Source organism: Nanorana parkeri, unplaced genomic scaffold (assembly GCF_000935625.1).
Source record: "Nanorana parkeri isolate BGI_ZX_2015 unplaced genomic scaffold, ASM93562v1 scaffold152, whole genome shotgun sequence".
Lineage (NCBI taxonomy): Eukaryota > Metazoa > Chordata > Amphibia > Anura > Dicroglossidae > Nanorana > Nanorana parkeri.
In genome coordinates this window covers 327,061-354,526 of record NW_017306420.1, presented here as the reverse complement: position 1 = coordinate 354,526, position 27,466 = coordinate 327,061, and the positions used below count along the sequence as shown (strand labels likewise).

The following is a 27,466-nucleotide window of genomic DNA, read 5'->3' as shown; positions in this document are numbered from 1 at the left end:
AGCTTCTTCCTTTCATTAATGAAAGAATGAAGCCGTTACATGCAAATAGAGGACCGCAATTTGCGATCCCGTATTTGACAGCTCAAAATAGCAGAGAGGCAGCAGTGACTCACCTCACCTCTCTGCTATTTGTTTTGACAGCTCGAGAGCCCGATGTTTAGATACATTTCACTGAAAGGATACAATGTATATCTTTTGAGTGAAATGTATCATTTCTGATCGTCTAGGCACGATCAAAGAGCTTTTAGTGAGATCTGAATCTGACTAAAGTCAGGATCAGTCTCTAAGGTTATTATTAGCTGTTCCTAAGTTTGGATCAGCCTAATAGCCAAAAATAAAATAAAAAAGTTAATTTATCAAGCTGTCATAGTGATTGCTTGATATAAACTGACAAGAAAAAAAAAAGTTTTTTTATTTTATTTTTATTTTTTTTACAAAGTGTAAAAAAATTAAAATAAAGTGTAAAACAAAATTAGGAAAATATAAATTATATATAAATATATTTTTTATACTATAATTAATATAAAAAAATTCAAAAAAAAAATAATAATAATCAAAACTTGTGAAAAAAGTGTTTTCTTCTAGTTTTTTTCCTCATTTTTTTATTTTATTCAAACTAAGTGAGGGGTTAGGTACACATATGTGATATAATTATATAGCCCTATCTGTCCTCTAAAAAACAATATATAATATGTGTGGGTACATTTAGTAAGAAAGTATATTACTGACGTGGAAGAACCACACAGCAAAAATGTAAAAAATGTGTCAGTCATTTATGAACAGAACCTGAAAACTAGCTCAGTCATGAAGGGGTTAAAGGAATGATAATTATGGAGACATGGGGTTTACTAAAGACAAACAAGCAGTTCATTTTGCAAGGGAATTTGTACTTTTCATGTAAAGTTTCCACTTAGCTTACTGAATGAGGTGAAGTGTAGAACCTTTGAGAAATCGTGTGACTTTTTAAAAAAATACTAATTTGTTCAAATTTCTCTGCATGCGATTGGGTATTCTTTGCAAAGTGAAATTTCACCACATTCAATAAGCTAACGGGGAACTTCCCCTGCAAAGTGCAAATTCCCTTGCAAAGTGAACAGCCCATTTGCTTTTAGTAAATTAGCCTCTTGGTCACATCTAGGGGTCTATTCACGAAGCAGCCGAAGGATCTGGCCGTAGCTTTGGCTGATCCTACGGCTAGCTTAGGCCCCAGGACCCCTTCGGTTCAGCAGAACCGAAGGGCTGCTGTACGGGCTATTCCCTATAGCCCGTACAGCTCCCGAAGTGGACCGAGTGTCTCAGTCGAGCCAAAGGCATATGCCTCGGCTCGACTGAGCCGCGCTGAAAGCCGAAGCTGGCCGAATGGCCAGACATTTGCCGGCCGATAGCCTGCTTCTGACAGCTGGGCGGAGCCAGCCATGATCTTACGGCTGGCTCCGGCCACTTGCAGAGAGATCAGCATTCCTGGTTAAAACTGATCTCCAGACAGCCCAACTCTCCCGGGCGCTTCGGGAGTCTCCCGCTATTAGATAGCGGCTCCCGGCTGCCCGGGAGAGAAACACTTTCTAAAGGAAAGTTTTGCTCTGCTCGATCGAACAGAGTAAACCTTTCCCTGCTTTTTTTTTTTATTCTGACATCGAGCCGTCGGCTGCCGTCCGAATAAAAAAAAAGATTTCACCATAGGAATGCATTGCTAGATTCCTATTGGCTATTTCAATTTTCAATAGCCAATAGCAAACTAGCTATTGCACCCGCCAATAGAAAACAGTTGGGCAGAGCTAGCTGTCACTGCTAGCTCCGCAAAATCGTTTTCTATTGTTTTTTTTCTACTTTTTCAACTATTTTGTTATTCTGCTCGGTCCCACAGAGGACCGAGCAGAACAGCCGAGCCGAATGCCGCTCAGCGGCATTCGGCTATTTACTCACTGCTGTTCGGCATCTATGAGAATAGACCAAACAGAAGCGAGTAGCCTGCTGCCGGAGGTTCCGCTTAGCAGATCCAGATGTTGGATCGGCTGAGTAGAACTCCTTCTGCACTTCGGGTCGCCAGAACATGCTGAGCATGTTCCGGCGGCCCGAAGCCACCCGATGTACGGCTGATTTCATGGGTTAGGCTTCACCCCGAGCTCTCCCCCCTGATCCCATACCAGATAATGGCTCTGTTCTGTTCTTTAACTAGACGGTACACTTTCTGGGGCAGGAAGTAAGCTGCCATGGAGATTTTAGGGAAGGAAAGTTACGGTATGTATGTGACAATACATTTCCATTTTCCTGATGGCAGCATTGCATATGGGAAATAACTAGCCAAAAAACTGAATGTGTTGCCAGAAAGAAACAATCAGTCATACATTTTACCACTACCAGCACCAACCAAATTCTACTGAGATCAGAGGCGGGTTCAACAAAACAAAGTATCATAAACCTATTTAGATACAACCATGCTGTCACTTTGTGGATTACCTCCAGCAAAGAGTGCATCCATGAAGTGCCGATACTCTTCACAGAATGCACTATTACCTCCGGTAGTACCAAATCTTTAATCTTGTGAGCTGCTTGGAAAGTTATGATATCCATTAAGTGATGGAATGACTAGAGGTTTCCTTTCCTTTGCTCTTTCCCGTAAGGAATGACAAATAGTTGATCTGAGAGTTGGAATTCGGAAGTTACTTTAAATGTAGCCCTGTAAGGATCTTTACAACATCTGGAGTATGTGTCAGCTGAATTTCCATCTCCTTGAACATGGGTAAGAACAGCTCTTGGTTTAAATAAAAAGCTTAAGAGACCATTAAGAGGGAATAATATAGGTACCAGAACAACCTCGTGAGAAAAGAACTTCACAAACTGTTTTCTGCACCCCAAGGCTTTTAGTTCCAACGTGATTGTGACCAGAACGGCTACCCTAAGAGCCCAATTGCACAATGTACAATTTTGATTGTGTTAACACAGATGTTCTGATAGATACTCTAAGACCAGAGGCAGGTAACCATTTCAACAACAGAGGGCATATAGGTGGTCTCAGTTTTTTCCTCACGGGAATTGGTACATCAGATCTTGCGTGGCCTCATGAAGCCTTTTTATAGGCAACTATTGCTGATACCTGGACTTTTAGTGATGGGAGACTAAGGTCTGTGTGAAGGTCAAATTGCAGGAATACCAGGATATTCTGGTCCTTAAATCCACTCCTGTACAGACTTTACTTAGTCATTAAGGTCTATGAAAAAATCTAAGTGAAAACATCTGACTTTTGTTAACATCTCCCTTTAAATATCCAGACCCTTGGTTGTATTGGTTGATTGGACATCGATGGTCGGAGCTGTTCTGTGTTAAAAGGTGCATAGAGGCATCTGTACTGGGTACTTTTCAGTGCTGTAGACTAAGGCACAACGGGAGTGATGACCAGAGTCCTTTCTGACAAAAATAATTTAATTGCCAATATCAGACTTTTGCAGCACACTCTGCAAAGAAAATTTGTGATCAGGGGCCTTTCTGAAGCTCCATTGCTTCGTCAACACATCATTCAATGTCAATTGGGTGCAAGAACATCAGGAAAAGAACATGCTCAGTTTGGACCATCCACCAAAAGACCTCTGGATGCAAAGGACCCTTGTTGTTACATATTTGCTGGCCTGGGAAGGAGATGCACTAGTAGGTTATAATTCCTACAGGGCACAAAATGCTGACCTAATTTCCAGTCATTTTGACACACCATTCTTCACAATTAATTTCTCTAAGCTGTCTCACCCTGGCAGTGTGCTGCTCTGACAGTACCACTGGCTTCTGCAGTAACTATGGTCTATGAAGTAAGGAGTAGACAGTGGCACCAAAACAATTTTCCCCTCATGTTTCCTCGACCAGAGAAATCGCTTCATGACTCAGGTGATTCAAAACATCTGGCACAAATCCAAAAAGTTCACTGAGCTAGGAACTGAATGCTGGAAAGTGTGCACATACTGTTGTGCACACTTTATCATGGGGATCGTTGCCATTAAAGTTCCGATTGTCTTCAGACATCTTCCTGCTTGTAGGAACGATGCATAAGGAGTCATTGCTACTTCTGCTAACAGAATATTGTTATCCAGGATAGGATAGTATTCTAGAGGGCGTTGAAGCATACCCCCTGTGGCTTTTTTCATATTTCACGACCCAAGCAAAAGTCTCCAGTGTCCTTATCATTTTGTTCCTGTCTTTGACCAGAGTCTCTTGAGAGTCCATATAGGTAATAGTATAACATTACCCCCTTCTCTGTCCACAATGTGACCATTGCCACTAACACCTTTACAAAGATACGTAGGAATGTTAAAAGCCTTAAGTGCAGGACAGTAAACTGAAAATGATATTCAGCTACCACAAACCTCAAGAGATCTTGACATAAAGGATCTAGGTGCAGATATCCTTTCAATCAAGTAAAAGCATGAAGTCTCAAACCTAGCCTGACTGAATGATCTTTCTGTACGTATGTGCTTGTTGAGACTCCCTCAAATGAGGACCAATCTCTAGTCCTCCTAATTTCTTAACAACAACAAATGTTGGGGCGTATTCCCCCTGATATTTCTGAGCCTAAAAAAACCTGCGTAACAGCATTCTAAGAGACTAGGGTCTTGACATACTTCTCCAATCACTGCTTTTCAGGAACTGGAAGCTTTTGATGGAACACTGGCACTTTTACCAAGTGTGTTCCCTTGAAATTGGCAAAGCCACAACCTGGCCCCCCCCATTTGGATAGGCGCACACTTACAGTGGTTTCAAGGCCTCCTACTTGGATGAAGCACCCTGCTGAGGGTGTATTGTGTGTTTTTCAACTTCTACAGGACACATTTCCAGGTTAGACATCTTGGCTCCATGCTCTGCCTTTGGCATGACATTTTTATTGTAAACATTTTCTCTACGAAGATGTCCACCTTACAGCAACATAGTTGATACATCTCTTGTTGCATTACTTATGGCTGTGTCTAACTTCTTTCTAAATGGAGGACTCTCAAGAGATTTTTACATCACCACTGATTGGAAACCAGGTCAGATATGCAGCATTCTATATCCACCACCTTCTGTCCACACTGTAACAGCTTTGTTTTAAATGTAAGCACAACAGTTGGGCAACATACTCTACCGGCTGTCAGACAGACTTTCTTATACACTGTATCAATCTGCCTGAGAGCATGTCATTACAAGAAGCAGAATCTTCAGGTGGTAATGTTACATGCTTGGCTAATAGCAATAACGTGGCATCCTCAAGCGGAGAAGTGTCTATCATCTTTGTTTTATCCTCATTTAGAGGACATAGCTTGTTGAATTTGATGTACATGGTGTTCTTCTGTCTGCCTTAGCCTGTTTTTCCAGGATAGTCTGCCTAATCTTCTTCATATAAAAAGTGATTACATTTTCAAGGTGCTTGTATTATTTGCATTGTTTTCTAGTGCCTTCTCTCCCCCCTCCCACTAGATGTCATGCCCCATAGTTTTACATATGGTTGCATTAGAGCAATGTCAAATCTCAAATGCCTTCTCAAAGGCGTTCTACTCCTAAAACTGCCTAAACATTAAAAGAGAACTATGGGGTAACCTTTTTATCCCATAGTTCTCTTTAGCGTCAGGGGAGGACATATACTACCCTCCTTCCGTGACCCAAAGCTCAGTAAGCTATAGCTAGCTATATGCTGAGAGCAATTCAAAACATGTAGAAGCCTATCGCACAATGACAGTGGATGCCTCCGCAAAATTAATCCTGTTTTGCCTGAGGGAGGAACCATGCGGTTCCGAAATGTCGCCTGTGATTATGTGACACTTTGTAGTCAATAAATATTGACTTGTATTTACGCTGGAGTGCTAGTGACTTCTCTTTACCTATATACTGAGAGTGTCGCAGCTGGGACAGATCTCAACAATACTGTTGAGATCCACCCAGTTGGCTGATTGACAGCTGGGTGGATCTAGAGGCAGAGTCAACTGTGCCCACCCTGTCCCCATTCATTCCTCCAGTCAGCGCTGGAGGTTCAAAGAGAGGAGGGGGGGAATCCCTGCGGGGAGCGGTGACTTACAGTCACCGCTCTCTGCAGGAAGATGATCGGGAAGTGAGCGAGCGACGGTATGTGTTCGCTCACTTCGTGATCGCTAGAGCAGACGTAAGATAGTTTCAATGTCACATGTCAGCTATAACTATAAGGATGAGTTAAATCACTCACCTCTTAGTTCTCCTTTAAGTGTAAAACCTTGCATCCCCTGTTTGACCGGGGTAAATACCTCCCCATGACCAACTCTTTTCCTTTGCTGCTTCCATGAAGAAATGGTCACAAAATGTTTTCCCAAGAATTGTCTTATTTGGACAGAGATAGAAACAATCACTCAATGGTCGATGCTGTTGGTGGGAAGGAGCTTGACCCAAATTAACAATATCTGGAACGTGAACTTAAATATCTCTGCTGTTTGCAGTGCTCATTTCTTAAAGTGGTTCTTGCTCTGGGTGCTTTGATCCTTTCTCTTGACACCTCCAAACATATAGCAGAATACTCAGATGGAGCCTAAGCCATGTGTATGCTGCATGAGTCAGGAAATGTTAATTCCAAAGACAGAAGCCCCTCTAAAATATAAAAATTGGTTATGAAGGTGTAAAACCATCGCAGTTATTAAAATGGCCCTTTAGTAAAAAAGTGAGGATTCGTTATGTTATAGGAAAATCTAGAACTGTTAACCGTACCTTAGCAATATTCTGAAAATAAATACTTTTTGTATTTAATTCCTATGTGACGGTACCTAATCTGTATATCTATAGTATGAGATCCAATGCACTGCTGCCTTTGACTGCTAGTCTCATGAGATTTGAAATAAGATTTGTTGATATCACTACTGTGCTGCTCACGGCTCTAATTGCTGAAGACTTTGACATGAGGAAGCAAAGCCCTGTCTCTGCCAAGATGGCCACCTCCACATAGAGACACAGTGCCGAACAAGTTATGGTAAGTCAGAAATGGGCAAAGATCAACTACTGGAGACCACAGGTAATACTGCTGGCTGGTTATTTGCCCTCTGCCTGCCATTTCTGGGAATAGCTTCCATAGTTCAGTTTTACTTTAAAGCAGACCTTGCAATAAAATGCCTCTCTCAATCTAAAATCTCAGCATGATGGCTGTAAAAACAACACACCTATAGGAAAAAAAATATGCGTATCTTACTCCTGCCTTTCACACAAGAAAAGGTAACATTATAATTGTTCTGGCGAGACCCTGGGAAAGATGAGTATCCCAAATCTCGTCTTGTCTTTTCACGGGATTTGGGATGCTCAGCATTCCTAGGATCTCAACAGAAAAATGGTGATATCACCAGGTGCGATGGATGGAAGCACAGGTATATTTTGTAACTTTTCCCTGTAGGTGTGTTTTTTTTTTTAACTTCGATCATACAGAGATGGAGATGCTTTACATGGCCTACAGGTGGGACTATTAAAAGAAGCCCCATTTCTTTAAGCTGCACCATGTTTCTTAATCTACTGGAGTCCCTTCACTGTGTATTAAATTTTATTCGAAAGGTGAACTAACCTTTTAGGGTGAGAAGCCTGATGTAATATTTAGACCTTGCATTTAATGCAAGGTCCACTTTAAACAGCAAATATGAAAATAAAAAAAGTACACAACTGAAAATGCCAGGCGGTTTGAATATGCAAAGGGTAATCTAAGAAACCAGTAAACCACCAAATAAAGAGTTAGGTTTGATTATGGAAATGTTCACCCAATTCTGCTGCCAGATATTAAAAATGATCTTGCTTTAAAGGAACCACAGAGGTGATGCAATTAATTATATGAATGACACAACAACATGCGCAGGACATCATGATCTTTTCACCTCTATGGACTTAGTGAAGCAGATAATTAAGTCTTGTAATTTTTCTCTCTTTTTGATGTGTGCTGCATAACATTTTGTTGGGAAATGATTTACATCTATCATTGTCAGTTGTTTGGTTTACAATAGTTTGCGGCACAATCCTGCTTACACTGCAAGAGCTCGCAGATCGGAACATTTTTAGCAGCATGAAGCAATTACCTTCTTGCAATGCAGTCTAAATTATGAGCTATGCATCAAAAATTTTAACTTACTATGCCATTTATCTCTCACCCTCCCTCACTGTAAAACATGATAGGCGATACATATTAAATACAATCAGCTCTAATCTTTTGTCTTTGCTATTTCTGTCTCATATTATATGACAATCTTTTAGCAACTGTTTGTCATGGAAGAATTTGTTGTGCTTTCTCTAGGTTAGGAATTTTGTTCACATGTACATGATTTCTTACTGATTCCGTCACATTTTTCCTGTATTTCTAAGAAGAAAGGACTATCTTCAGTGATACAGTATATCACCAAAGCCATTGGGTTTGATTTATGAAAGTCTATGGAAAACTCAAAATCTATTTTTCACTCAGTGCAGTGATGCTGTATTCACATAATATTAATATCAGCAACAATCTTCCCATAAGATTATATGTCAAATTACCTTGTTTTTGCATTTAATGTGACACTTAACTCAAGAGTTAAATCTTTAAAATGCATTCAAGTACCTTAACTATTAACAATACTGTCTCTTATTTCTGCATCACTCATACCACAGAGGTACCGAGCAGAATAGCCGAGCCGAATGCTGCTCGGCCTCTATGAGAATAGGCTGAAACAACAGCGTGTAGCCTGACGGAGGTTCGGCTCAGCCGATCCAGATGTTGGATCAGCTGAGTCGAACTCCTTCTGCACTTCGGGGCGGCCGAACATGCAGAGCATGTTCGGCCAACCTGAAGCAAGCCGATGTACGGCTGATTTAAAGGAGAACTATGAGGTGAGCAAGCACATACCGGCGCTCGCTCACTTCTCGATCCTGGCCCTGCAGAGAGCCGTGACAGGGGAGGGAGTGGATTCCCCCCTCCCCTGTCAGATCCTCCAGCGCTGATGGCGGGCAACACAGCAAGGACTTTTGCGCCCGCCCCGACCCCAGCCGCAGCAAGCCGATGTACGGCTGATTTCAGTCGGTGTACAGCTGAAATCAGCCGTACAAGCCTGAAGTGAATAGCCGAACAGCGTTCGGCTCACTTCACTTTGGGTCGGTTATTCACACAGCTGACCTCGGCGGTTTGTGAATAACCCCCTAAATGTTTAGCTAAATATACAGCTAGAAGACACATATCTGAACAGCCTGATATACCAAAACATTTGTTTCTGTCCAGCCACTTTGTATTTCATACACCTCTGTCAGACAGCACAGCCAGGGGGCAACAACGCTTTCTCTGTAAGAGTTAAGGGTTACAGCAGGTAAACTACCCACCCGCTGTCAGCTGATTGGACATAAAAGAGCAGCAAGACACTGAGTAGTTATCAGCTCTGCTCACACGCCCTGAGGAATACCATACAGATTTTGCTGGAGTGCAGGTAGGAAAGAAGTGGCTGAAAAGAGGCTGCAGGAGAATAGAAGGACTGAGATGCAACAAAGGATTAAAAAAAAGGTGAAAACACCTATTTAACAAAATAGTAATTGATTATTATACAGAGTTTTTTAGCAATTATCATACACTTGAAGTTTACATCTATTTTAATTGTATTCAGGTATTAAGTGCCCAGTTTCTGAGATCAACACTTACCTTCACAATTTCTTGTGCGATCTGTCTGGTCTTGTTGACATCTAAAACAATTTTTACATCTCGAACCACTGAGTATAATGTTCTTCCCTTGCACAGGCTGAAACACAAACAGTTATTAACCCTTCAGACAGGTACATTACATTCAGTTTACGTAATATATTACTAGTTATACATGGAAGCTATCAGCTGTGAATGCATATGACAGGATCCTTATAACATGTAGTAAGGCTCATATATCATTAGAAACAGCTCACAAAGGGGTCTATTTATAAAGAATTCACATAGCCGTTTACCCTGCAAATATCTGTGAACATTCACTCTGTGCACATATATGTCAAAATGTATGTTCTTTATTTTTTTTTCTTTACAAGAGCAATTCATTTTTGAATGTGTTCATACACATTGCGTGATATAAAGTATGCTGGCAGGGCCCTCCTTCTTTTAGACTGTAAGCCATCAGGGGCAGGGCCCTCCTTACCATCTTGTCTACAATTGTATTGTCATTGTAATGTCTTCCTTACATTGTAAAGCACTGAGCAAACTGTTGGCACTATATAAATCCTGTATAATAATAATAATGCTAAAAAGTTGATGAATTAGAACGGTTACATAAATGAAAGAGCTTCTATGAACAATAAATAGGTAGAAGAAGAAAGTAGGTGACACTTTGTAAAAAAAAATGATTTAAATGTTCTCTAAACTACTTTAAATTCCCATTTACACCTAGGCGTTTTGTTGCTCAAAGCTAAGTGCAACCAAATGCTTAAGACAAGGAATCCCATTCATTTCTATGGCCCCTGTTCACATCTGAGCATTTTGTCACAAGCAGAAAAATGCCTGTCCCTGTAAAAAGTACACAAGATACTTTTTGGCAGAATACATCGCTTTTTGGTCCCATAGACTTCAATGGGTAGCTTTGCACAACAAAAGGCGTATAAATGCTTGTAATGTGCATTTCCAAGTGTTTTCAATTGAACTCTATAGGACCAAAAAGCACTATAATCTGCCATAAAGTAGCTCATATACTTTTTCCAGGGACAGGCATTTTTCTGCCCACAGAAAAACACTTGTCTTGAGTGTGTTGCGGCACTTCGCTTTGAGCAATAAAATACCTAGGTGTGAACGGGAGCTAAAGTAGTGACTTGAACTTTCACATCCTGTGACGCTCATTCAACTTCATACATAGCAGAATTGTATAATTCAATTCTTGGAGCTGGTTCCATTAGCCTTATATGATTGCTCAGAATTTCAGCTTATTTGACAAAACAGCACAAGAAGCAAAATGTAAACTCCAGCACTTCCTACACCCAAAAAAGTCCTCTATAAGGTTTCAGTAAAGTGGTTTCTGATTGGCTGCACTTTGCAGTTAATGCTTTGAATTGGTCTGAATGACTTGCACAGAATTCATCTACAAAACTGTTACAGAACACACAATAGTTGACAAGCAATGTTCCTGGCTCCAAAAGTGGCTTTCCCTGCCTTTCATTGCTGAACCCTCATTTGTAAAGGGATGCACAGCCCAAGTAGAATTGTCCATTACTGATATATTAGGCTTTGATGCCCTAATTGGCCATTCATTAAATGTACCTCATCTGCACTAATTGCTGGAATAAACCAAAACTTTTTGATTAATGCATAGAACGGCATTTCCCTTGAAAGCTTTCTGTAAGGAAACATTTTGTCTTGATTAGTTGATAGTTTCATGTATCTAAACAGAAATCCTTTATTGGTTGAAGAATATGTGAGGATGAGGAGCTAATTATTCACCAAAGGAAATGTGAGCCAATTTGTTATGTTGTCTGTTATAATAAGTATGTCTAAACCCAATCTCTAAATCTCATGTAAGCTGTAACAAGTTAATGTAGTTTTAAAAGTTATTTTTAATCTTTAAAATTATTTTTAAAAAGTTATGTGATTTGTATTCAAAGAAAACCTGCTGCTCATTCTATATAGATCCATGTTCAGGAACCTCATGTTATAGGGTTACAGATTCTCCCAGGTGTACTTCTTGGTTGTTACCCTGTCATATACACCCTGTGGCATTGCATGGCAATACCACGGTGTTAGGTGGCCTCAAAGTCACCCAGGGTTCTCAGCCAGAGGGGCTGAGTGGCTCCAGGAAGAAAGTACGTGTACCAGGAGAGAACTGCCTTTTCAGTCCTTTCCAGGTTTTCTGGATCCTAGTTGGGATCCTGGAGCCAGAAGATTTCTTAGAGCTCTGGGTGGGAGGAAATCTCCAGACCCGGGTCCATGCTTTGGTAGTGACCGGCACCTAATTGTGCACCTGTGCACATCCCTCATGAAGAGTGTGCTGGGATGTGTTCAGGGCCCCACCTGTGAGTCCGGAGAACTCCACCCAGGAGTCAGTGTGGAGGCCAGTGCAGCAGGGAGCTGCAGGTTCGTGAAACATATTGGGAGGATTGGCATGTTATTGCGGTTGTCTGGAGGAACCAGCCAGTGGCCCTGAAGATTGAGGCCGGAGCAGCAGTGCTGCAAGAGAGACTTATTAAAAGACTGGGACACCGTGAGTGTTTGGGACAACTCAAGGATTGGTGAGCCCTTATCTGTCATATGCTACAGCAAGCTATTTATGTTGGATTTTGTGATTATCTACCGTTTTGAAAGTAAATAAAGACTCTGTTTTGAAAAACCCGCTGTGCGAGTGCTCTGTGAGCTCCCCAATATCAGAACCCCCAGAAGAGACTATCAGCGGTTGTGCAGACACACATTAAGCATGCATGGCCCATCATTGTGATAGTTGGGAGCGAGTCTAGAACAATGATGTGCAGCCAAAACTGGAGCTAGTGCATGTAGACAGCAAGTGGCTAAAACAGGCTGAAGAACACCATTAGCATAGAGATGCAAAGAGGGATGAAAAACAGGTGAAAACTGTATGCTATGAAAAAATGGCAATTATTTAAGATGGTCCTGTTCCAGGGCTAGGGGCCATCCCATACCCAGTATCACCACGTTGATGGTGCCCTGGTGCGGCAGAGTGATATGCAGAGTGGTAGAGGCGTGTTGGGTTGCTGGAATGTTCTCTGAAAGAACCCAGAACTGTCAGTGATCTCCACCTGACAGTAAAAGGATAGTCCCAGCCAACTGGCAGAGACAGCAGCATATGACCACCAATGCTAACCACCAATGCTGGGGAGGTTATGCAAGGGGCATGTTAAGCCTCTGCAGAGAGACCACTGCTTCCATACAGAAAGCAAGGGCAGCATTGTGACAGGTTTTTCTACTCCTGTGGATGCTTTCTAAAGAAAATGAACGGTAAGACCTTAAACATCTTTTATATTAATGCACCAAAAATCGATATAGCTGATTTAAACATTAGTATACGGACATCAATGAGTTGGTTGTATGCAAGTCTTATTTTATTAACATGAGCAGATTTGATAAAAACTGGCATAATTAGTAAAGAAAATGTGTGCGATAACATAAATATACAACATAAATTGTTCACATCAGTTGTGCTGTTCACAGACCTTGATTTTGCTCACTATAAGCTGCATATAAATAATATTATATGGCTTTTTCCCGTTATTTTTTAAATCTAATCAAGCTTTCTCCTGACATACATTTGCAGCTGTGGCATTTTCACAGACCTCCTAGAAGGTCTTACTAAGAAAGTACAGTACAAACAGTTTTTCTAAGTCATTCCTTTTACTTCTGCCATCATAAATTTCCATAAATTGATAGGCTACCTCAGATTCAAGGCTAGCATGGTCATTTTAAACAAACTAGTTATTTTAATAGGGCTTGTTTCACCTTGACAGACCACTGTAATATGTAATTACTACACTGCCTGCCTGTACGGTCAAGAACACCTTCTGAGAAAATTTTTATATTGCTATTTTATATTTTACAGTTTTATCCATCCTTGGAGCCCACTGACAGATCCTTCACTATTTAAAAAGAACTTCAGTTTCCTTCATAAGCAGTATATTGTTTTAAAATGAATTACTAAAACAGATAAATACAACAGATATAACAAGTAAAACTGTGATGTAATTTTCTTAGAAAGGGAGAATGGCTAATTTGCAGCCCAAGGCCTGACAAAGTCACATCTGTGCTCACTCAATCTATTACACCATGTTGACGTTTGGTAAAACTTCCAAACAGATGCTTTAACAAAACTCCAGTTGCACCAGATGAGTGGTACTTTCCGGGCTTTTACCTACTCTGCAATGACATCCCGAAGAGGGGTAAACCACACACAAGTACAAGTAAAGTAAACTTTTTCACATGTTTTCTGACAATGGTGTTACCCATACCTTTCATCTTTATAAAATCATAAACCTTTTTATCTGAAAAACATTTAGGCAAAAAACTCTCCTTTCCCAGACACCCCAATCATGTAGACCATGAAAAATAAATGCCAATCAACACATTTTTTAGCATTGTGCTAAATGGGGAGCGTCAGCAAAAAAGAGACAGTACAAAACGCACAGATAACTTATGCACTGGTCATTTTAATGACGATATAAGCATTTGAGAATACAAATTTCCCAAAGTGGATTTACGGTAAGGTATACAGCACTATAAAACCCTTTGTTAAATATATAGCCCATGTATTTATACATTCAAATATAGAAGTGAGCTGATATTACACATACACTATATTGCCAAAAGTATTGGGACGCCTGCCTTTACACGCACATGAACTTTAATGGCATCCCAGTCTTAGTCCGTAGGGTTCAATATTGAGTTGGCCCACCCTTTGCCGCTATAACAGCTTCAACTCTTCTCAGAAGGAAGGCTGTCCACAAGGTTTAGGAGTGTGGCTATGGAATGTTTGACCATTCTTCCAGAAGTGCATTTGTGAGGTCAGGTACTGATGTTTGACGAGAAGGCTGGCTCGCAGTCTCCGCTCTAATTCATCCCAAAGGTGTTCTATCGGGTTGAGGTCAGGACTCTGTGCAGGCTAGTCAAGTTCCTCCACCCCAAACTCTCTCATCCATGTCTTTATGGACCTTGCTTTGTGCACTGGTGCACACTCATGTTGGAACAGGAAGGGACCATCCCCAAACTGTTCCCACAAAGTTGGGAGCATGAAATTGTCCAAAATGTCTTGGTATGCTGATGCCTCAAGAGTTCCCTTCACTGGAACTAAGGGGCCAAGCCCAACCCCTGAAAAACAACCCCACACCATAATCCCCCCTCCACCAAACTTTACACTTGGCACAATGCAGTCAGGCAAGCACCATTCTCCTGGCAACCGCCAAACTCAGACACGCCCATCGGATTGCGAGACAGAGAAGCATGATTTGTGACTCCAGAGAACACGTCTCCACTTCTCTAGAGTCCAGTGGCGGCGTGCTTTACACCACTGCATCTGATGCTTTGCATTGCACTTGGTGATGTAAAGTTTGGATGCAGCTGCTCGCCCATGGAAACCCATTCCATGAAGTTCTCTACACAACTCTGTTGTTGTGCCAATCTGAAGGCCGCATGAAGTTTGGAGGTCTGTAGCTATTGACTCTGCAGACAGTTGGCGACTTCTGTGCACTGTGCGCTTCAGCATGCGCTGACCCCGCTCTGTCATTTTACATGACCTACCACTTCGTGGCTGAGTTACTGTTGTGCCCAGTTGCTTCCACCTTGTTATAATACCACTAATAGTTGACTGTGGAATATTTAGTAGAAAGGAAATTTCACGGAACACCTGAATCCAATGATTTGGAGAGGTGTCCCAATACTTCTGGCAATATAGTGTATTTTCTTTATTCAGGGGCCAGTAGTTTGCACAAATGTTCACAATTTAGAATTTGAATAGATTTGGGCCTGGAGATCCACAGAATTAACACCTAGCTGCTAACGAACCCTGACAGGATCCTGTAGGCTTGTGTGTAGATAAATGTAATCAACTGTCACGTCGAAAGCCATCAAAAGAATCCTTCAGATAGGTAGACTGCTGGGATCCATACTGTCTGCAAACATGTGTCATGTTTTTAGATGAGAGAGAATATGTTCTATCTCTCATTAAAATAACGAAAATACTAGTCTTAGGGAGATAAGAGTTATCCCTTCTGATGGTACATAATAGAAGCTTCAAGCGGATGCAAAATGTCCTGGTCTCATAGAACAACCTAGGGACTGACTAAACGGTTGTATGGACCTTGTTCATGGGGGGTGTGCGGTATTTGCGATCGTGATGATGCACTTGTGTTGGGAATCCTAATCTTGACCTAGTCATCATAATAGATATGTCTATACAACTTATTGTAACGGCAGAAGGCAAAAGCGCTAGTCACAGCAGGTGAGGAACCACCTCCAAAGGTGATTGGCCCAGTGTTAGTTGGGTGTGGGATTGACTCTATCTATAAATGAGGTAGCATATAAATGAACTAGGTAATTAGTCTTGGAAGTATAATCAAAAACACTACAAATATGGCATTTCCAGCATTCTCCAGCCAACGGGATAAAACAATACTGTGCCAACAGTAAAGTTTATTTTTGTTAACTCCCTTTTTATTTTACAGCCAGATTTCTGCATGTCATTTTCTTTCTTGATTCTTGAAATGTTTTCAAGTAATCGGCCTTCTACTTAGCTAAGCATTCCTAGCTACTTGAGAGATTGTCGCATTATATTCCTAGTGCCTGTGTGCTCGGTTGTCAGGGATCTGAATGTCTGGCTGCCTAGACCAGTGAGCTGACAAACTGCAGTTAGTGCAATCTACCCTAGGTCTTGTGTCTGGTATGTGCAAGCACTGGAATGGTGAAAGTGCAGGATTCCAGCTCATAGGACATCTTGGGGAATCTCAAAAACTTATGGAAATCACCTCGCTGCTACACAACTCATAGAGTGCACCAGACTCTATGCAAGATTTGTACCCACCTGTGTGTGTCCAGCCAGCTAGATTTAGGTGAGGGTCTCTCTATAGATGGCTGGTGGTACTGTAGGCTGTGATACCTGTATCAAAGCCCTGTTTTACTTTCCCAAGGCAAGCTGTCTTTCCTAATATTCCCCATAGGCGTGATCCATGACAATGCACTGGCAATTTTATTGCTGATACTCTTTCTTTATATAAGCATTTGAGAATACAAAATTCATAAGGTGAATATACTGTAAAGCAGTGGCCCTCAACCTGTGTAACCTCAGGACCCACATTTGTCCTTGGTCATTATGTCCCGATCCAAGTCACTGCACTGGCACGCACAGCATTGCGGTACTGCGTGTTCCAGGGCGGGCAATCAAACTGTGGGTGGGAGGTGCATTTGGAGTGCCATTCAAATGAATAGCAATGCAACACACCTCCTACATCAGGACTGGACTGTGCGATTAACCCACTATACTAGTGTGAACGGACCTTCAAAAACAATGACCGACACGCACACAACCACAGACACCAATCTCCCACACTCACACATGTACACACTCCAAAAAAACATACTTTTATTTTTTTAAGATCCACCCAGTCTCCCTACTTTACAAAACTTGAGTGGATCATCAGCCTTTGGTCTAGTGTGGGCTACTGTGCTATGACCGAGCTTTATCCATATGTGCATAGCTTGTACAGCTCCCTCGTGCACCCTGTAGAGGTGTCGGGAGCCACAATGTGATGTCACTCAACTCAAGGGCACATGATGAAGCTGTAGGCAATGCACATATGGATGACGCTCCCTCGCCCCATTCCATCCCACTTTAAGCAGACACTTGACACCGGGCAGCGTATTTTGAATGGCTGCTTGGCGTGAGAACTGAGGAGCATGTGGTGACCCACTGTGGCGACCCACTAGTTGAGAAGCAAGGCTGTAAAGTATACAGAATTATATAATGCTTTATTAAATATAGTCCATATTTATACATATCTGTGCACCAGACTTAGAAGATGGGTAACTGTTATGAAAAGAGAGACAGATGGGGAAAGAGGTACGCATGATTGAGTTAATGCACATAATGTAACACAAAGCTTAATAATCAGCAAAAACCCTTGCTAAAATCTACCTGCACCACAGTCCAAATACCAAAACCTCATGCACTAAGGAGAACATTTCCCAATTTTTTTTTTTTTTTGTATGTATTTAACACAATATACCCGAACTCTCACTTCATAAAATGTGTCCCGATATGACTTCAGATTGTTATCCTCTGCAATAACTGCCCTGCTTCTGCAGTAGGGAGTTATGTTGGATGACTTTCTAAGTAATACAATTCATGTTTGTTGTATTATTTGACAAAGCTGCACAGACTTGTTTAATTGACCTTTCCAGTCATGTTTTCATTCATAAATTCTGCGTCTAGGCATACAAATGTCACTGATTCATGCTATGTTAGCAGATAATATGGCTTTTGTGTGCTAATAAATGACAGCAGTTCAAAGCAGCCTGAAGGAGAGAAGATCACACATTTTGGATCCTTGCAACAATCGCACATTTTGGATCCTTGCTGCACAAGTAACTAATTTACACTTCATCAGCTATAATAATGCTTGGATTTTGGTGGACCTGACACTAGGTCCATATTAGGAAATGTTGCGGGAACCTGGAACTTATTCGGGAAAGAGAAGACCTTCCACAGCCAACAGTATGTGTCCCTACACAAAATATCAAGGTGCAGCTTTCAACTGCAACAGATAACCTGTACAACTGGCTCATTGTGGTTGATTAACTAAAGACATGAAACATATTCACTTTACAAGGTAATTTTCATTTTAAAACAGAGTATTCACAGAGCTTAGTGATTATGGTGAAATTTACTTTGCAAATACAGTAATATTCAATCAATGCAAGAAAAATTGGAAACATTGTATTTTGCTTGCACACGATTGGATTAGTGAAATCAGCACAGCTTCTGCATATTGACTAAGCTAAGTGAAAATTTCCTTACAGAGTAAACATGCTCTATGTGTGCAATGCTCGAGTTCAAGAAACAGAAATGTTTATACTATAAGGGCTTGTTCACACCATCTGACATGGCAATTTTCCTTCTCACAGATGGTGACAGTTCACACCACCATGTTCCTTTGGTGTGCGCATAAAAAACTACAGCATACAGTACTTTTTTTTAAGTGCACTGCAGTGGGATGCAGTACAACCACATCGGACTGTGGTGAGCCTATAGAACTTAATGAAATGTCACTTGTGACATTTCAATAAAGTTCTAACAAACAAAAGAAAAACGCGATGCAGCGTGATCAAGACACACTGTTCAGACACACACACACCAATTGTCGTGCTGTTGAGTGTGGCTGCTGATGTGAACAAGTCCTAAAGCCATGTAAAAACTGATCTATTAATTAGATGATGAAGTATTGACTTGCTTAATGACTTGTTGGTAATTGCATAGACATATGTTCCAGAAGACATTGTAATGCAAATGTCATTACTTAATAGGATGTATAACTATTTAAAGTCTAGCTCTAACCAAAATGCTTTACTTTGTTTTAGATTGAGCTGCAAAATGTTAGAGCCTCTGTCAGGTTTTTATTGTTGTCTGTGCCCATTTTGGTGAGCTCTTCCCTCTTTTTCTGTCAGGAGAGGAAGTAATGGGAAATGTCTCCAACTGATATACAGAAAGATAAAAATAATTCACATTTGTTTTTGTGGGTGGAGGTTATAACTCAGACAATGTTTTTACTGCTGCCTTGATGTCACTGGGACACATAAAGAGGAAAATTATCTCAGTGGGGTCACAGAGTGACAACCACTCTCCCATTTCCTGCCTTTTATTGTCACAGGGACAAGTAAAGAGGAAAATCATCCTAATGGGGTCACAGAGAGAAATAAAAACTAGACAACAATTGTATCTCTTCTCCGTTCTATACATATCTAAAGACATGTTTGGCTTTCATGGCAGAACAAAACTACAAGGTAAATAAATAATAAAAACATGGCAGGTGTTTACTATAGAATGTGAAAATTGTATAGAAAAGAAATAGCACTGAACTGATGGAAAGAAGAAGAGCAGCGACACAGGATCCATTCAACTGATATAGTGGCAAATCAGAGGAAAGAAGAAAAAGATACACAGAGAGCAAGGTATAGCAGAGAGATTAAACCATCAGCAGTAGAGCTCAGTAGAGTGGTAGAATATAATATAGAAAACAAACCTTCCAAAAAGGACTATAGCGCTCACTCCTGCTTGAACATACACTGGGGCATCAAAACAATGAAACGTTTAAGAGAAACTCACAGTCTATGTATAGTGTTGGTCAGGGCTATGTGAGATACTTTGTGACTTTATGCTGCTGCTGACTGCCTGGTATTTGCATAGCAACATACATAGACATATACACCCCCTGGCCAAAAAAGTCACCACCTGGATTTAGCTAAGCAACTAGGTCAGAGCCTTCCATTGTATAATTAGTTTAGGTTCAGCAATGATATATCCCCAAAAAATGAGGTAAGCTGTCTACCTAAATATACTGAACGATCAGGTTTGTCCATCAATGGATATTTTCTTCCCTAATGTCGTGGGCATATTGCAAGATGACAATGCCAGGATTCATTGGTCTCAAATTGTGAAAGATTGTTTCAGAGAGCATGATACATCATTTTCACACATGGATTGGCCACCACAGAGTCCAAACCTTAACCCCATTCAGAATCTTTGGGATGTGCTAGAGAAGACTTTACACAGTTGTCCACCTCAACCATCATCACTTCACTACAAGATCTTGGTGAAAAATGAATGCAACGCTGGATGGAAATAAATACTGTGTCATTGCATGAGCTTATCGAAATGATGCCATGGCAAACGTGTGCCGTAATCAAAGCTAAAGATGGTTCAGCAAAATATATTCGAGTGTGTGACTTTTTTTTGGCCAGGCAGTGTACATAGACATTAGATACTTCTCACCTGATATCTATGATGTTGATTTATTGACCTGACATTTTAATAGTTTTTGCTCTGTTGAAGAAAACAGATGCAAATCCAGAGACCTAAGTGGGTTGGACACATTCAGGCTGATAGATTACTGTGTTCTGTATATCAGTCAATTCCTTCCAAGAGGCAGAACTGGTTTCAACCCTAGAGTGTAGGGTTAGCATGTTGCAAGTTCTAATGTTGACATAGAGCTCTCTTGAGATGCCTACTACACCTGGGAACAGTGGTGCAGTGATTACTATTTATACCGTAAGTTTATTACTATTTTTACCTACTGTATACAGCGGCACTAAAATGTGTTGTGAAGGGCGGGGTTTAAAATCTGGGATAGCAGCACATTTGGGGGCATTCCTTTTATCAATGCAATTGCATGTGCTATTGCTGGATACAAGTGCATATGTGTAGACAACAATAGAGACAGACATGATCTTTTGCCAGCCCAGTAGTTTCCTAATATTTACCTGATCTCTTATGTCTAAAGCCAAAATGTAACTGCTGTGGAAGCAACCCTGATCAGGCAACCCAAACTGTCACACAGTGGGTTAAAGTCAAAGTTAGCTAAGCTAGTAAACACACCTTTTGCTATGAAATATATGGCTGTCAAGACACGCTGTCACCTGTAGTTATGGATGTTGAGCATTTTTAGAGCTGCAGTCTGCAGATTACCAGATAAGGCTTTTATTTTGTAGCTGATCAAGAGCTGACGGTTGTATGAAATGTCTGTGAATGTTAATATTACTGAGCAATAGGAGGTACCAGTATGCATTTTTTTAAACCCCAGGAACATTTTATTCCATCCAGGACAAGTAAATAAATATAAATAAATGTGAGCCACTATGTCAAATTGCCAAGAAAGGAAATGAAAAAGAAAAAAATATGGAGAAAGAAAATTGTGCAAATTAATCAATGGTAAGTATAAAGAAGAAGAATAGAGGGGGGAGATGAGTGGAGTGAGAGGAAAGGTGAATGGGAAAAGGAGGAAATGTCTACCACGTTATCTAATGTGCTGTCATTCATATAATGAGTTTCTTCTCCATTACAACTCATCCATTAGTTTTGCAGACATGACAGTCAACTACAGACTGGTGTCATAATAAAGATTAACGATTGCTTTCACCCTGCCAAGGTAATGTGAAAAAACATGAGAACAACTCATCTAATGGACAGGAGTTTGGTGTCAAATTTGTTGGGTCCAAAGAGACACAGACCCAATAATATGTTCCAGTATAACTTATTATAGGGTGTTCCTTCGAACTTAAGATAATAAAGTATGGAGTTATATAACTCCAATCTAATCAGGATTATTTTAATCTATGAGGCTGATTTACTAAAGAAGTAGGGAATCTTCACAACTTGAGTGATGATTGAGGATAATTATTCAATTATGTGAAAAGCAAATTCCTGTTTGTTCACTCTGCACAATAATGGGCATTCAAAGTGAACACAGCTACAATTTATTGAGTGAAGTTTATCAACTCCTTTAGTAAATTTTGTTGTTTTTTGTCTTTGCACCTGTGTTAGATATAGGGATGTATTTGCTAAGGAAATGGCAAGTTATGACTTAAAGTAAATGTTCACCCTAATAAACAAGATGAAGTTGAGTTCACTTTAATCAGACAATCACGTGAAAGAAAAAAGTCCTGTTTTGTATTTCTTTTATTCATTTTTCCACGCATATCGTTGGCCACTCAAAGTGAACATAGCTTCACCGTATTAACTATCATTCACGTTGCTTGAATGACAGTTAATAGAGAAAAGTCTCTCTTTAGCAATTCAACCCCCATAATGTTTAGCAAGGTTCTTTATTAATATGGGCTGCATAAAAGCCTCATTTCAAAACAGAAGTAGTATAACACAAAACTTTTTTTTTTAAATCACCTACGTTAAAAGTATCCCTGATTCATATTTCCTGTAGGCATCAGTTAAATTTGAAAATTCAAGGGATAATTGTGCTCTGCGGCTGGTGCAGTTTATGGGGATAATCAGGCAGCAAAACTGTGTAAAGATGAAGAGCTATTTGAAAAGGGAACTGTATGCTCTAGGTGTTCTGATATCTAAAGCCGCAAGGGGCTAATAATCTCTGTGGGGAAACTAAATTCCTAATTGACATCTTCAATTAAGGTAGTTTTCTCTTTATCAACAGATGTTATTTTGCACTTTGTACATTTCTTGTGTGCACCCTATTGTGGAGAACATAAATCCACAGAGCACCACTATTTTAGTGCAATTTAAAACGCCATGTCTTAATTATGCATATCAAACATGTTTAAGGTAGTCCAATTTCAAAAGTCTTCCAGATTTCGGGTTAGGGTAGGAATTACAGAAATCTCTATATCCAGCTATATAGCAGTAGTTTTTATCGGGACTTGCTCTGTACTGTTGAAGACATTTCATAGCTTATCCAAACATCTATAGACTCGCAGATAGTGAAAGGAAAGAGGCTGATGGAAGCCACTTTATTAGGACCTTAAGGGCCCGTTCACACCATATGCGTGGTAAAAACAGCCAGCACAGTACGAATGCAAGATAAAGCAATTTGCCTTGCCACGGGTGGGCATAGTTCACACCACTGCATTGCATTGGTGTGTGCTTAAAAAAATTACGGCATGCAGTACTTTTTTCAAGCGGACTGCAGTGAGACGCACCATGGTATGCCCGTAGAAATTAATGAAATGTCACCTGTGACATTTCAATAAAGTTCTAACAAAAAAAACAGTATGGTGTGGCTCTATCAGGTGCATTGGCATTATTGGGGCACATGCATATCAGCAGCCTGTTGGTGTGAATAAGTCTTTAAAGCAGAACTTGGGGCAGAACTGTTCCTAACCCTTGCAGTGGGGCTACCCCCGCATTGCAAGGGTTACAGCGGACCTTTACACTCAAAAATCAAATTCTACCAATGCATCCCTCTATGTATGATGATTAACAATAACATAGGGGTCTATTCACGAAGCAGCCGAAGGATCTAGCCGTAGCTTCGGCCGATCCTTCAGCTAGCTTCGGCCCCAGGACCCCTTCAGTTCAGAAGAACCGAAGGACTGCTGTACAGGCTATTCACTATAGCCCTACAGCTCCCGAACTTGGCCGAGCGGCTCAGTCGAGCCGAACGCATATGCCTCGGCTCGGCTGAGTCGCGCTGAAAGCCGAAGCTGGCCGAGAGCCTGCTTCTGACAGCTGGGCGGAGCCAGTCGTGATCTTACGGCTGGCTACGGCCACTTGCAGAGAGATCAGTGTCCCTGGTTACCAGCTAACAAACTGGTAACTGGTAACAGCAAACTCTCCCTGGCGCTCCGGGAGTCTCCCGCTCTCCCGCTAGATTCCTATTGGCTATTTCAATTTGCAATAGTCAATAGTAAACTATCATTGCACCCGCCCTCTGCTGCAGTTCTCCATCAGGTCCATCAGCAGAGGGCGGGTGCAATGCTAGATTACTATTGGCTATTGCAAATTGAAATAGCCCATAGGAATCTAGCAATGCATTCCTATGGGCAAAATGTATTTATTTATTTTCTATTCTGACACGGCTCCGTGTCAGAATAAAGAAAAAAAAAGAAAAAGCAGTGTTTCTATCCTAGGCTACCGGGAGCGAGAGACTCCCAGAGTGCCCGGGAGAGTTTTTTTTCTTTTTTTTTTACGGCAGAAGAACAGCCGGCCAATAGAAAACTGTTGGGCGGAGCTAGCTGTCATTGCTAGCTGTCTATTTATTTTTTTGGACTTTTTAAACTATTTTTCTGTTCTGCTCGGTCCCTCTGGGGGACCGAGCAGAACAGCCGAGCCGAATGCCGATCAGCGGCATTCGGCTATTCACTCACTGCTGTTCGGCATCCATAAGAATAGACCGCAGCAGCAGCAACAGCAGCAAGTAGCCTGCCGGAGGTTCGGCTTAGCCGATCCAGATGTTGGATCGGCTGAGTCGAACTCCTCCTGCACTTCGGGTTGGCCGAACATGCTGAGCATGTTCGGCCGACCCGAAGCCACCCGATGTACGGCTGATTTCAGACGATATACGGCTGAAATCAGCCGTACCAGCCTGAAGTGAATAGCCGAACAGGTCGGTCTTTCACTCGGCTGGCTAGGGCAGCTTAGTGAATAGACCCCATAGACATGTCAGGTGTAAAATGCTGTGATTTTAAAATACTTCCCAGGTTTCTAAGAGATGAGTGAGGAGATATGTATGGCACTTACTCATCTCCCCGTCTGGCTCCTAGCAACCTGGGATGCTCTGGCCGAAAAGAGGGCAGTAGGCACACTGCAAACATTGTGCAGCAGAGTGGCCACTTCCTGCTTTGAAAGGGCACAATTACTTCAGTTTGCCAAAGCAATACACACTGGGATTGCCTTGTCATCAGCAGAGCATTCCTGGGAAATCTCATCTGGAAAGGCATTTTCATCCCTTGAGATGATGTACACGGTCACATATCTAGTCATATATCTATGTGCCAGATTTGCAGGAAGTAAATGGACTTCCACTCTGCTACCCCTGACTGACCCAGACTCCAGGGACCCACAAGCATGGTGGGGTATCGGAAATCTAAGCGGGGATCCTGCAAACTAATGGATTTTTTCTGCTCGGCGGGTTCGCCGCAGAACCAAGATGGCGCTGGCTCATCAAATGCCTCATCCTCCCCGCGTGTCTCCGAGGGCCAGAACTAACGGGCACCATCTGCAGAGGCTCCTTCAGAGAGGCGTTCAGGACCCTCTCCAGCCGCCAGTCCGGCCAAATCTAAGCCTAGACGGGACTCAGGAGGCTGGATACGGCCATTGAGGACTATCCCACTGGTGGTCACCCCCTGCTGGACACTACCATGAAAGACATGCATGTATCTCTTAGGAGCTCCCTTTATAGGGATATGCTTTCAGCTCTTCACCAGTTGAAGGGAGATGTTAATGCACTGGGAGACAGAGTCAGCCATATTGAGGATAAGATGGGGGAATATGCTGAGGCCCATAACGATCTTGTGGATGCCCACAAAGATAATGGATCTGCTATGAGAGCGCTCTCTGTGAAACTAGCGGACCTTGAGGACAGGTCGAGGCGCAATAATGTTAAATTACGTGGGGTTCCGGAGAACATACCTCCTCCAGAACTATGGATCTATGTACAAAATCTGCTCAAGTCCTTGCTACCACCCTTGCAGGAATTTGGCCGTTTTTTTACAACAGCCGGCCCGGAGGTAGTTAAGTGTTCTGTTTTGTCTATGTGCTAACATAAAAAAGGTAAACTCACCCAATCCACAGAACCGGGTTGCTCTTAGACCGGTCCCTGGAGCCTCTCTCTGCTGCAGTGGTCTAAGGTCCTGTAAGTCATCACATCCTATACACAGCATATAGGATGTGAAGATGCCAAGAGACATACCATCATTGCAGTGAAGGGAGAGAAAGGCTGGAGGGAGCACTGTGACAGGCGGCCGGCTCCGCACACCTTAGCCCACACGCTTGAGTGGGCTAAGAACAGTTAAGAACAGTTTTTCCCAGTGCTCTGCTTTAAGAGGTGGTCATGTACAGTAGGTGAATGTTACGCACACACTACATTTATCTTCTTCTTGTTGCATTAGTCACCACGTAAAAGGGATTTCTACTTCTCCTGTAGTGTGATGTTGTATCTTATTAGAAAAATATTCCACATTTAAGCAAAACTCAAGGCAAATATTAAAAACAAACAATGAGTGAGAATTTTATAGAATCTTATATCGCTTTATGACTGCATCTGCTTCAAAACATATACATTACAAAGTGGTTCAGGCACTTTTATTTTGTTTGTGTTGTCACATGGACAAGAAACAAGAAGACATTTTCCAATGAGGACAGGGACAACAATAAAGTTATAATAAACATATTTTTATAAGGGCAGGAAAGGTTTAGAACCTCTGTCCGTTTGTTTTTTAGAGCAGTCAGTGTGCTCATTGAAATATTCCACAGGAGATGCATATTTCCTTAATGGTGATACAGACCACAATCAAGATCTGACAGGGTTCTAACCCTCACCCTCCCTATTAGAACAAAATAAAAATGTTAAGGCTGAAGTTATACTTTCAACTTGGATATATATATATATATTTATTTATTTATTTTAAAATACCCTCCCATGACTTTTCTCTAAATCTGTTTATAAAAGCAATGCTGAGTTTTACTCTTTATGTCAAGAGCTAACTTCAGAAACAATCTTCTTCTAGATTAATATACTTGAAGGCAAGGTTGAGAAAATAAGATTTCCTACTAAATTGTGTACTAGATAGATATAAAGACCTATCATTTGCTTGTTTTGATTCATTACTAGGGCTGATTTGGTCTTATAGCCTTTTATTGATGGTAGAACAGCTTTTCTCAGCCTGATCAATGTGCCCAGCTCTTCCTCCTGACTGGACGCCAATATCTCTTTAACTTTAGATTAATGGCGTTCATTACATTAAATACTGCTAAGAAATATTTTTCATAAGCGGGAAGGGAAAGCCCACAGAATACAAGATGAAAAACTTATACTTCTCATAAGTGCGCAATGTGATGAACCGTGGCTACCAAACAAACAATGGGTTAGGCTATACTGCCCCAATTTATATTAAGAGAAATGCAAAAGAAATCTTTTTAACTTTCCTTCTCTGATGTATTTCTTTCTAGAGCAGATTGGTTGTTTTAAAATGCACTAAGTTGTCATGGCCAGCAATGGCTGCCATCAACTAAGTTCTACAGTAAGTTGCTTAAATGTGGCAGTTCTACTATCGAGGACTGTAACACCAAAGAAATTGTGTTTGATGAATATACAAATTATTTTAGCAAGCACAAGTAATAATATCTTGAAGCTTATGATTAAAAAATGAAGAAAAAGATAGCAGAGGATTTTTATGTGTGTGTATTTTTATGTTTACTTCCTACATTTACCCATAGTATTCAATCACATTTTAGTCAATTCAAGCTAGGCTAAGCCAGGCATGGGAAACCTGTGTCTTAGAATCAGTTTTCTGTAAACCGAAGCATAAAACGTAAAGATTCACTATAGTACAGTATACATTGAATATATACTATATACTATA

The 27,466-nt window shown here is 41.1% G+C and overlaps 1 protein-coding gene across 1 annotated transcript in view; it reads right to left on the bottom strand.

Annotated features, from left to right (window-relative positions):
- The window catches only part of KSR2 (kinase suppressor of ras 2), a 340,057-nt gene that overhangs the window by 39,941 nt on the left and 272,650 nt on the right, over window positions 1-27,466 (bottom strand). The window contains exon 15 of the mRNA XM_018554273.1: window positions 9,608-9,704. Within this exon, the coding sequence (XP_018409775.1) occupies window positions 9,608-9,704 (97 nt within the window). The remainder of the gene's footprint in view (window positions 1-9,607; window positions 9,705-27,466) is intronic.